This window comes from Xenopus laevis, chromosome 8L (genome assembly GCF_017654675.1).
Source record: "Xenopus laevis strain J_2021 chromosome 8L, Xenopus_laevis_v10.1, whole genome shotgun sequence".
Lineage (NCBI taxonomy): Eukaryota > Metazoa > Chordata > Amphibia > Anura > Pipidae > Xenopus > Xenopus laevis.
This window is the reverse complement of record NC_054385.1, coordinates 41,965,846-41,979,024: the sequence shown is the minus strand read 5'-3', so window position 1 is coordinate 41,979,024 and position 13,179 is coordinate 41,965,846. Positions and strand designations below refer to the sequence as shown.

The window sequence follows — 13,179 nt, the reverse complement described above, 5'->3', positions numbered from 1 at the left end:
GGTAAGTTATCAAGATTTTCAGATCTAATGTGGAAGGAGAGAACAATTCAGTTATTTGTCATGACAGTGTGAAGGATACATGTCACAAACGGATTTCAAGGCCCTTATTTGCAGACTGTACATTTATGATGTGTTTCTAAACTATCTGATCTATCCTTGTGAACTTATCTACTGCAACCTTACTTGAGTTAATTATTAGAAGGCAACAAAAAAAAAAAAAAGCCTACGCGAGAGAATGAAACTATACACACACTAAAGCAGTTCAGCTCTTGCTTGTGGAATAAGCTACAAGATCCCATGAGCAAAAATGTCAGAACTGCTAATATTGCCAGTTACAGTTTCCTAAATGAATGTGTCCTAGTGCTGGACTACAAACCTGAAGCCATGTTTATAGAGGATACTTGGCAAAGCACACATATATGATAGAACACAGGAAGATTTCTGCCTTTGAAGGAGAATTATCCCACTGAAAAGCCCAGGGGTGAGCGGAAACAAGAAAAAACATTAAACTGTCATTGAGCTAAGTGTTTTAAAGGTGTGATCAGTAGAAGATACCCTTGACGTCACCTGGATCCCAGTTGAATGGTAAAACCTTTACAGTCCAATACGGTTACATTACGGTCAACTTATACATTGTACAAAATGAGTGCAGCTTGAAAGTGCTTTAAAAAATTTAAAATGAATGCAGTGCTAACAAAACAGGAAATCTGATAAAGCAAGTTACCCCATGGCCTGTACTTTGGTAAGTAGCAAAGGATTGTAACTAAAGGTGAAGATGCAGCATTTTTATTACTACTCTGCAATGAACAGTAGAATACCAGAAAATATCTGAAAACTCCCCAGTGAAATCAAAGGCTTAAATGTCAGGAGCACGATGGCTGTGAACACAGAAAACCAAAAACCTTTAGGTAAAAAAAAAGATGTTTTCATTCAGATTCAATGATATTTTGGCAAGAGAAGAACAGACATGATAGAGAGGTTTCATCCAAGGCATGCATGGAAAATCAGGGTGAACGAATAAATAAAACGGTGCCTGCTCTCCGATCAGCTTTGCTCCCTCGAAACGAATGTCACCTCCGTCCTAAATGTTAGGGGCCTTTTAAAAATCTGTTGAGAAACTGGTCACATTTAAAACTGGGAGACATTAAGCTTTGCTTTTTGAAGGGTCGTCCTTGTTTCTTCTTTTTACATCCCAATTATAAACTCTAGCCATATCTGTAAAGTGTTAAAGAAAATGCACTGCTTTCATTGGTGGATTTGGAAAGGGCTGTGAAAAGTGTGGCAGACACATCTGGAGTTATATACGGGTATGGGATCAGTTATCTGGAAACCCGTTATCCAGAAAGCTCCAAATAACAGGATGGCCATCTTCCATTGACTCCAAATTTCTAAATATTATTTCTCTTTACTCTGTACTAATAAAATTGTACCTTGTAGTAAATCCAAAAGAAGATATAATAAATCCTCCTTCAGATCAAAACTAGCCTATTATGTTAATTTAATGTTTAATTATTTTCTAGTAGACTTAAAGGACAAGTCAACCCCAAAATAAACATTTGCCTAATAAAAGAAAACATTATAAGCAACATGGCAATATACATTAATTACAATTTTTCTATTGTTTTTAAGTTATTTGTATATGTATTGCTATTGTAAGCAGGGTCCTGGTGGCTCAGACTGTTGATACAATGTAAGACAAGCAGCTGCTTTCTGGCAGACTGTAGTTTCTCCTACTCAATGTAACTGAATGTGTCTCAGTGGGACCTGGATTTTTACTATTGAGTGTTGTGGGAGCTGTTATCTGGTTACCTTCCCATTGTTCTCATACGCTGCTGGGGGGGGGGGGAGGAAAGTACAGATTACAGTACAGCAGTAAAGAGTGACTGAAGTTTATCAGAGCACAAGTGACATGACTGAGGGCAGCTGGGAAACCGACAATAGGGCTAGCCCCATATCAGATTTAAAAATTAAAAAAAAAAAAAACATTTGTTTGCTCTTTTGAGAAATGGATTTCAGTGCAGAATTCTTCTGGAGCAGTAACTGATGCATTTTGAAAAAAAAAAAAAAAAAAAAAACATTAACCACTTTGCATTCTGTGAAATGAGGAAATGTGCTTCCCAATGTCATAGAGCAATGCTAAAGAAAGTATCAACCGAAAATGCAGAAGTCAGCACTCCCAAGTAAAAGCTCAACTTGGATGATTAGCAAGCAGAAAAATACATGCTGCAGAATGCAGTTTCTGTACAAAAATCCCACATAGAATGTGTCTATAAATAAAACCAAAGGCAGGAGTAAAGTTTTAAAAAGGGAAATAAAATACCCCACGGCATGTTAAATTGGATCCATGTAAAAATATACTTTTTACTGTTCTCACTAGGGGGAATAGCTGTTTGATACACAAATACTAGGGGGGCATATTTATCAAGGGTCGAATTTTGAAAAACTTCAGAATTCGAATTCAAAAAGACCAACTGAAATTAAGTCAGTTTCTTTTTGGCCGAATAGGTCCGTATTCGAAAGAATCTAAGTCTAAGTACACACAAAATAGCTTGAAATTCGAATTTTATGAATTCAAAAATTCACCTCGGCCTTTGATAAATCTGCCCCTAAATCAGACATGCACTATGTGAATTGGAGAGTTTTATTCAAAGTTAAGTGAAGTTAAACCGTTAAACCAAGCAGCTCTAGGGTTCAGTTCTTTATTTCTACTTGGGCACTATCTGCAAGGTTTTATATGTGTCTCCGTGTCTGCATGGGTTTTCCCCCACACTAAAAAAAAAACAGGTGAATGATAATTGCAGAACACATGCCAGTCCTATATGATTGAAGCATAGTGATAACAGAGGTGTCTATACATTTTCAACGTGGGTCACATGTTAAATGGGAAATATCGCAAAAATGAAAATTTTATATAAGCTCCAGCATACTGAAATAAGAAACTTTCTAAATACAATGAATTAAATATTCTGCATGATTTCTGTAAATAATCAAGTTTATCTTCACTATTCTCTACATTCTGTCTTCATGCAGCAGTTGAGTGTCAGATGAATTATCAAATATATCTTTTAGTGGGGCTCATTTTGCCTAGAAGATGTATTAGAGCTCACTCTATTAAAATCACCAGAAATCCTGTCTCTCTACATGCAGAATTTGTGTAAAAGGCAGTTATTGTGTTAGATTTGTGTTTGTACTGGAATCAGTTGTTTGAGTGAGCTTGAATTCATCTGCTAGGAAAGGAAGCCCACCTATAAGATAAATTGTATTAGTCGGCAGCTTATTGGCCCGTGTGTAGGGCCCTTAGACGGGCTTCCCCGATCTATATCTAACCGAAAGTCTGCCAGATGTAGATTGCGGGATAAAAAAATTCCATTGGATCATGGCAGCATCTGTTCGTTGATACGATCCGACTGCCCATATGGCCTCCATTCTGATACGATCTTTGGGCCCACGATCGGATCAGCCTATTGACCACTACAATGTGGGCACATCGAGGAGAGATCCGCTCGTTTGGCGATCTCCCTGTGTATGGCCACCTTAACGGTCAATGAATATCCGACACCTAACTGCTGCATGAAGACAGGATGAAGAAAAACAGATGCTGAGAGAGGGATAGTGAAGATAAAACTTGATTATTTCAGAAACACTACAGAATATTTAATTGATTGTACTGTATTTAGAAAGTTTCTTATTTCAGTATGCCGAAGCTTATGACATTTAAGTTTGCCACAAAGACAAGATATTTGTCAGATTGCTATAAGAGAGTGCCCATGCAGTTGTTCCATGTTGTCCAATAACCATAACCATGCACCGATGAGACAGTGTTTCTGTTCTGGCTCATCAACAATGAGCAATCAGAGAGAGGTGTCAACAATGGTCCAGGAATGTTTGAATCAATCAGTTCATGCAGGGCAGACTTTAGCTATCCAATCAATAACACTCAAAAGTAACTAGGGATGCACCGAATCGGCCGAACCCCTGAATTGTTTGCAAAAGATTCGGCCGACTATGAACCAAAGTGGTAAACATTTTGTAATTCACTGTTTTGTAACAAAAAGTTACATAATTTCCCTCCTGCCCCTAATTTACATATGTAAATTAGGATTTGGTTTGGCTGGGCAGAAGGATTCGGCCGAATCCTGCTGAAAAAGGCTGAATCCTGGCAAAATCCCGAACCGAATACTTGATTCAGTGCATCCCTTAAATCAACTAAACTGTCATTATTGTTACAGTGCCACAATTTAGATACAGCCAACAAATATAAATCATTAGTTAAGTAGCCCTTTAAAGAGTTCAAGCATGTGTTGAGTTTAAAAAGGTCTACTCACAAGGTATAATTTACACCTCCGCAGAACGGGACATAATGAAACGATTGGTTCTAGTAATTTGTATGTAAAGTCCTGCCATGCACCTTGCAATGTAATTAAACTGCTGTGGAATTAAAATGTCAGACAACTTTATAAATGGAAAAGTATTAGTTGCAAACGAAGTTCAGAATTGGGAGCTATAAAGAGTATGGAATATTAGTACCACAGCATGTATATATTTTGCATCAAATTAACACACAAAGAACCGTGATTATTAGAATGCCTACCACTCACAACCACTTTCCATTTACGTGAATGCAAAACACGGTTTATACCGGACATAACTGTTGGAAGAGCAGCATTTTGATCCCTTTAGCTTCTTTGAAAAGGATACTGACTTCGGTCGTAGTAAACTGGTCCCTAAGGAAGTCCAGGTCTTCTTCTGTAGAGTCAAGGTTTCTTGTAGCAGTTGAGAGATTCTTTTCTAGCAAAGCCTGAGCGTCATCAATATCGTACTCAAGCATAACATTGGCCTTTTTTGGAAGGGGAAAAAAATATATATAGTGAAACATTAATATTACATCCCGATTTTAGGTTTCCCCTCATTTTACACCATTTTTTGTGGTTCCACTTAGAGATTATGCATACATTTCCCAAATTTTACATTTTCCTGGATTTAACACCATTTTTTCTGGTCCCCTGAAAATGTTAAAATGGGGGTTCTACTATAATGGAGAAAGTGCAGAAATTAACAAAAGGGGCATTTCACCTTCACAAAACATTGTTTTGACACAAATAATGACAATATATATCTTGTGCTGAATTAAGGGAAATAACATTTGTCACCCACAAAAAAACAACAGGCACGGGAGAAAAATCTCCCTGAAAATGCCCTGCAATTCACTTACCTTGCAATCGCCACAAGTAAAATGACTTACTCATGGCAATACTGCTTTATCAGAGAAAAATGCAAGAGCAGGCATTTTCCCCCAATAAAGCTGAATAGCCACTGGTAAAGTGATTTAATGGTGGCAATTACAAGGCATTTTCGGGGAGATATGTTGCCCGCGTCAGCGATGTAGGCTCCCATTTATACCATGCCAGCTCTCTACCACTAATGCATTTAATATTCTCAGTTTGTACCAAACTAAAAAATTCCAAGTCAGACAGACAAAAGTCAAAGCATTTTAGATGCTGGACTTAACCTAATTTTTTTTTTTTTTTACAATAAAACAGTGGACATAGAATTTTTGTACAGACAACATAGATAGAAATACTATAAAATGTACTTACCCCCAGCCACAGACAGACTTTGTCTGTAGGTGGCACCGATGCTTTACAGTACAGATTATCCGCTAGCATAAACCTAGTTTCCATTGGTTCAGTAGTATCCTAGCAACCAATAAATAAAATTAGTTGAAAACATCTCAAATCGTCATAGTACGTTTACAGCTAATTTACAGCTTCCTTACATTTTACTTTTACAGCTAAAGTTTATCTTTATGAAGGATTCACATTTGTCAGCATGGTGCTTAACCAACATATTTAGCGCTGTTCTTTTAATGAATTATTGTGTTTTTATATAGCGCCAACATATTCTGTAAGGCTGTGTAACAAAGCCATTTTAATGGCATAATTGTGCAGTAACATTTAGAGACAGATTTATTAAGGTTCGAGTTGAAAAATTGTAGGTAATTTTTAAGTCAAAGGGTAAATGTGAGGTAATTTTTAGGTCAAATACAGATTTTTTGGGTAAAAAAAAATAGAATTTTGAGATTTACTATACCCCGATCCTGGAAATATCTAGAATTCGAGAATACTCTAAAACCGGTCGATGTCATGTAGAAATCAATGGTATAGGTCCCTTGAACCATTTGAACATGTTAATAGCCTTCATAATGTTGTTTTGGAGGGGTTCACTCGTTGCGGAAAACTTGATCGCTTTGAGTTTTCAGGTTGTTAACCCCGAATTCACTGATCAAGTTTTTTTTTTTAAATTAAAAATCAGTTGAGTTGCGAGTTCATTCAAGGAATAAAAAAAGCTGACAAAGCTCTAAAATTTGACCTTTGATAAATAACCCCCTTAAAGGGGCTGTTCACCTTCCAAACACTTTTTTCAATTCAGTAGTTTTTAGATTTTCCCCAGAAATAAAGACTTATTTAAATCACTTTCCATTATTTATTTTTTTTTACTGTTTTTTCGAAGTTAAAATTTTCGTGTCTCTGGTGTTTCAGTCTGGCAGCTCAGTAATTCAGGTGCAGACAATAAACTGTCACAATTTTGCAACATTTAGTTGATACATTCCTCATCAGCATCTGTGGAATATTAGCAACTATTGTATCAATTCTAACAGTTGCCTGTAATGAAACCCAGAGATTCTGCTCAGCAGGGACAAATAAGAAATGTATCAACTAAATGTATCAATTTAGAACAGTTTACAGAGTTGGTGACCCCCTCCCAGAAGGTGAAAAATGACACTTTATGCTTCAAAATTAGAAAAACGGTCACAGAAAAAGTCGTTATTTCTGGAGATCTATCTGAAAACAATGTTTTTTGAAGGTAAACCACCCTGTTATTCTTGGTCACAAATATCAATGTCTTTCTCAAGCAATCGTTTATAATAAAACATTTGATTTACAAAATTAAAAAGGACAACATTTTTTCCTCAAACACCGTTGCTACATTTGATTTGATGATTATGGGCTTCTATTGACTGTCAAACTCCCAACTGAAAAATAATTGACAGAAAGTAAAGCCAACTTAGACTGTAAACTACAGGGCAGTTTCTAATCTTAAATGCAACTGTATATATTGCTTTTCCCTATCAACTTATGTTCTACTATTGTATTGCTCCACTTCTCTTCCTGTATGTACTGTTTTTATATACAGAAAGTAGTGCTAGAAAAATAAAAAGCAACATACATACATACATGTAAAATTAGAACTCAAGGACTTCAGTTGACCGTGAAAGCCAATTCACCCAGGAGATAGATAAATATTTCAGTAAAAATATAATTTCAGGGTTTAAAATCATTAAAAGACCTTCGCCCCATTTTCATACAGAGGGTGAGTTGTCATTAGGAGCTTGTTTTTCTGAAACCTATATCCAGGACAGGTCAGGTCATTATGTTTGAGTGGGTCAGTGACACTACATCACATACAAAATGATGCAACAGAAACTTGTCATTACTAGTATGAGACCTTATTTTAGACTGGAGTAGCCTTCACAGTCTACAATAATGTGCAATAATGAACTTAAAAGCAATGAACATAAAATAGAGGGCAGAATTTTTTTAGGGGATACTGTCAAAGGAAAAAAAATATATTTTTCAAAATGAATCCGTTAATAGTGCTGCTCCAGCAGAATTCTGCATTGAAATCCATTTCTCAAAAGAGCAAACAGATTTTTTTATATTCAATTTTGAAATCTGACATGGGGCTAGACATTTTGTCAGTTTCCCAGCTGCCCCTGGTCATGTGACTTGTGCTCTGATAAACTCCAACCACCCTTTACTGCTGTACTGCAAGTTGGAGTGATATCACCAAACAAAAGAACAATGGGAAGGTAACCAAATAGCAGCTCCCTAACACAAGATAACCGCTGCCTGGTAGATCTAAGAACAGCACTCAATAGTGAAAACCCATGTCCCACTGAGACACATTCAGTTACATTGAGAAGGAAAAACAGCAGCCTGCCAGAAAGCATTTCTCTCCTAAAGTGCAGGCACAAGTCACATGACCAGGGGCAGCTGGGAAATTGACAATATGTCTAGCCCCATGTCAGATTTTAAAATTGAATATAAAAAAAATCTGTTTGCTCTTTTGAGAAATGGATTTCAGCGCAGAATTCTGCTGGAGTAGCACTATTAACTGATTCATTTTGAAAAAAAAAAACATGTTTTTCGATGACAGGATCCCTTTAAGGTGGAAAAATATGCATCGGCCCAATGCAATAACAACTTAAAGCACATGCTTGGGCATTTACTGCATTTTTACCTTTTTCTTCTGCATGTGTTTTAAAATTTCTAAGGTCTGCTTAATTTCTGGAATCTGATTCTTTAGCCTGAAAAAAAAAAAAAAATCAATTTGTTAGGTTTCTTATAGCAGATTAAAAACAGCAAGCTATCCACCAAAAATTTCATCTGGGTCACTTGGTTATCAATGAGAACATAGCTTTTTAATTTTATTTTGTACATACATGGGACCTGTTAACAAGAATGATCAGGTTTTCTGGATAACGGACCTTTCCATAATTTGGATCTTCATACCTTAAGTCTACTAGAAAATCATGTAAACATTAAATAAACCCAATAGGCTGGTTTTGCTTGCAATAAGGATTATATCTTAGTTTGGATCAAGTACAATGCATTGTTTTATTATTACAGAGAAAAAGGAAATCATCTTTAAAAACCTAGATTTGGATAAAATGGAGTCTATGGCCTTTCTGTAATTCAAAGCTTCCTGGATAATATGTTTCCGGATAACAGATCTCATACCTGTATAACTTAATGCCTAGTGCTGTGCAGATGTTAGTCCCCTGGTTTGCATCCAACTTTACCCGTCCCAACATTCTCTTCTTACCTTTCTTTAAGTTAATTTATATTGTTATGTAAAAGTTGGAAAAAAAAACATTTATAAAAAGAAAGATAGAGCAAGCCTTATACATACCTTCTTTTTTTCTGGGTCAGATTAAGTTCCATAAATTTATATTTCTGATATTGCTCATCCAATTTCTTGAGTACTGCATCTGCCGTCTCATTTCCAGCTTTCTTCATAAATGCCTCCACATCTTCCTATAGAAAGAAAAAACTCATGATGGCAGGCCACCGATGGTACACTAATAAAACTGCAAAACAGTCTATAAGCAAGGTAAGGTCAGATCAGTACCAATCAGTTCAATTAATTGTTCTGGGAGCTCCATGGAGTCTCTGAACGATGATTTAAGCTTTTTTTTTTATTTAGAAGGAGATTAAGATCAGCACATTACAGCTTTTTTTAAAGGAGAAGGAAAAGTCCAATCCAAGAGGGGTACCAAATGTTAGGGCACCCACACAGGGATTTTATTGACTAGCAGGATACTGACTCCTAATAACTTTCAATAAGAGCACTGAAAATAATCAAATTAGATCTAAGAGCCGCTATGAAGGAGGATAAGGCAGAAGCAATTCTGTTTCTAAAGGTGCCCATAGACGCACAGATAATATCGTACAAAACTAATTTTCATACGATATTCGGTGCGTGTATGGTGGGAAAAGAGCCGACCAATATTGGCAGAAGACTTAGATATCGCTCTGCTTGTCCTACGAGCTGGACGGAAATTTTTTATCGGGTGCCTTTGAAGGCACCCAGACATCGCCCATTGCTAGTGCTGAATTGTCAGATACAGGTAAAATTCTATTGTTTCTACATATATATCTGAAGATTCAGCATTTCACGTGTGCATTGAAACTAACCATCTTTCTTGGAAAGATCTTTTCTTAGAAAGATCGTAATTGTTACGTCTATGGCCACCTTAAAGTGAATACTGACATGTTCCTATCAAAATAGGAACGTGTTGGTATCAGTGAAAAGAAGCTGCATGCAAACTATAAGCAGCTAAAAAGCTCCCCAAAGCCACCCCAGAGAAACGGTGACCCTCCGACGCCATTAAATCATCTTCCTGTGATGTTTCAGTAACACTGGGCTGGGGGCAGCACGATCCCTCCATAGGCTGGAGTCCTGTTTTCATCTGTAATTAGGCTAATGAGGGATCTCGACGCCCCAGCATGACTGAAACAACTCAGCAAGATGATTTAATGGTGTCGCCGTTACTAAGGTTCGCTAGGCAGGGGTTGGCTTTGGGGAGCTTTTAGTTGATTATATTTCACGTGCAGCTTCTATTTACTGATACCGACACGTTTCTATTTTTATAGGAATGTGTCAATATCACTTTAAGGACAATATTTTAGTTGTTTTTGGATTGTATTTAAAAGCTATTCTATAGCTATATGCCAGGTTCAATTAATATCTAAATTGTTCAGGTTTTTTGGGTGTCGGAGGTACCATAAATTGAGGAGTCAGAGTTGAAAGATTTATGTACAGACTGCACCGGCCCTGGGGAAATCAGGTAAATTATTGCAATCTGTGGGGGTGCCCTAACATTTGGCACTTTCATTCTCCTTTAATATCTACGACCACTGTAAGCTCTATGGGGCAGGGAACTCCTCATATCTCAATGGAAAGATGAAGAAGAATGAAAGGGAAGAATGAATGAATGAATATTTGAAGGGGACAGGAGTACAAAGGCAAGTCCAATCAGGGCTTTGTTATGATTGGGGGCCGGAAACACCCAACAGTGGACAGTCAATGGGATGTGGCATTTTAGAAATTGAACTTGAGTTAAGCAGGCCAGAGATGTTTAGCCACATCATTGCAGAGCCCAGCGAGATCTGGAGTGAGATCAGACACGGCTTATTAAGATGAGCTTCTGAATTTCTATATTGTATGTAGTTGAAAGGGCCCATTTTTCAAAGTTCTGGGTTAGCTAAAAAGCTATGGTCCCAGCTATGGGGTAGAAATCCTTATAAAGGTGGCCATACAGCTTTAGGGCAAGGCCAGACGTGACGTTTTTAAAAAAGCTCAGTCGGCCGTAAATATGCATATACTGCACTACCACTGGAAAACTCACTATGGCAATTCTCACAGGGTGCTTGCAAGCTGAAATCGGCCAATGGACACTAGTATTGTCTTTTTTCAGCAGAAGCGCCAATACATCAAGAAACTACCAAATCAATAGATTCTATGGGATCTGCACGTTTGAAACCACACTTTACGTAAATACAAAGCGTATTTTAAATATGACGTCCAAATTCTAGCGGGACAAATTGCGCATATACTTTTTTACGGGGTATCCAGGCCTGTGACATAGTTATGTTGCGTATTAGCGATCATTCCTGCTCCATTTTGCATGTAATGTAAAAACGCCATGTCTGTCCTTGCCTTTAGGTTGTTTGGAGAGGTCACTGAACCAGCTGATGTGACACCCATGGGTGAGCCATATTGGACAGAGACAGACATTTGGCCCAATCAGATCACAGCGATCATAACTACAGGCTGCAGGCATGTTGATGCGGCTCTCGTCCTGATTGGCCCAATTTTCAGCCACATGCAGGAGCCAATAAGCTGTCAAATGGGTCCAGCAGAAGCCAATTGGAGTTTGTGTGTGTATGGCCCCTTATTACATAGTTGCGCCGCGCCCTTTAATGTCTGCTAGCATTCCTGACTCTAAATATAGCTGCGCTATTTCTCCTTTTTCTCTATTATAGTATACAGTGTGTCCCCGGTCTGGTCTTAGAACACTCCGCTGCTATGTGAACAGGCCGCTCTATGAATTAGTTTTACACGAGGCCGCAACTGCTAATAGATTCCTTTACACACGTCACAGACCGGCCACAGTAACGCACTAAACAGGCTCCATATAGAGTCAAGCGTTGTGAAAGGAACACGCCTAGTTGGGTAACCATGCGGCCGGCAGTGTCCAAGACTTGGCCTACACTAACTCAACAACCCTAGCAGCACCAGCGACACACCGCTTACATTATAGCGGATACTAATTGCTCTCATTTTGCCATTACCACAAACACCGCTTCCGGGATCCCCAAATGAGTCCGTTTCAAACCAGCACCGCCGGCTCCCTCACTGGTCACCGCCATCTTGGAAGCTGTGCGTACCTCGCGTCAACACGTTTTAACGCTACGGGTTCGCTTCCACTCTTGTCACGCCCCCACAGGCGCTGATAGGTTACTGCTTACTGACAGCACGGTAACGTTATCTCTGATTGGTTGCGTCCGTCTGTCTCGCCTGGGATCTTTGTGTGAGCAGATCAGAGATGGCAGGGCCTGACAGGACTGCAGTAGATTGTTGTCATGCTGATGGCTGGCCTCAATAGAAGCTGCTGCTGTTGCGTCACGCTGCATTTTGGCAGCACTCCTCTACCCACTGAAAAATATAATTCTATTGTGTCTATACAGACAACAGCTTTTTGGTTTTCCCCCTCTTTGAAAAAGTGAGAGTAGAATGTCTCATTCTTAAAAAACTTGTCATTGGTCTTCGATTCTATTTCTTATAATTTTATTATGATATCCTTTTATGCTGACTCTTTCCAGGTTCCAAATGGGGGTCACTGACCCCATTAACTAAAAATAGAACGGTTGTTCTGTGAGGCTGCATATTTCTTTTTATTGTTGCAATTTTCATACTTCTCTTTCTGTTCATGATCTTTTCTCTCATTCAACCCCCTGCGTCGTTGCTTGGGTAAAGTGGACCCTAGCAACAAGATAGCTGCTAAAATTCCAAAATGAAGAACCGCTGAACAAACAGCTAATTTAAATAAAAAAAAAAAAAAACATAAAATGAACTGTGCAAGTTGTATAAAAAAAACCAATGATGTCATATTGACGTGGACAGCCCGGTATTTTGAAGGGCTGCACAGATCAAAACTTCCTGCCCGGCTTTTCAAATAAGGAGAACCCAAGATTCCCCATGATTGACACGGTGATCAGCCAATAGCTGTCATAGTCCCGCCCCATCAGCATGACTCCGCCCCCTGCCCAGTCTCCACTGGGGGAATAGGTGGCAACCCTAATCATATCAATATCAAATTAAAAGCTCATTTAATGGTGAAACTACTCCTTTTAGTGCTGGCAGTTCAGTAGAAATTCAAATGTAGACGTGTAACTATGATATTGATATACATTACTGGGCTCCCTCTTACATGTATCAGACATAGGGTTGCCACCTGGCCGGTATTTTACCGGCCTGGCCGGCAAAAATGGTGGCTGATCCCAGAGTTATTATTAGCAAAAAAGATAAATATATAGAAAGGCCGGTATTTTT

The 13,179-nt window shown here is 38.3% G+C and overlaps 1 protein-coding gene across 1 annotated transcript; it reads right to left on the bottom strand.

Annotated features, from left to right (window-relative positions):
• Nucleotides 1–903: 903 nt before the first annotated feature.
• On the bottom strand, nucleotides 904–12,052 carry vbp1.L (von Hippel-Lindau binding protein 1 L homeolog). The gene is given in 6 exon segments (NM_001087380.1): nucleotides 904–1,215; nucleotides 4,699–4,837; nucleotides 5,598–5,696; nucleotides 8,302–8,368; nucleotides 8,974–9,098; nucleotides 11,919–12,052. Coding segments are annotated over 6 exon segments (579 nt in total). The 5' UTR covers nucleotides 11,997–12,052; the 3' UTR covers nucleotides 904–1,144.
• Nucleotides 12,053–13,179: the final 1,127 nt, after the last annotated feature.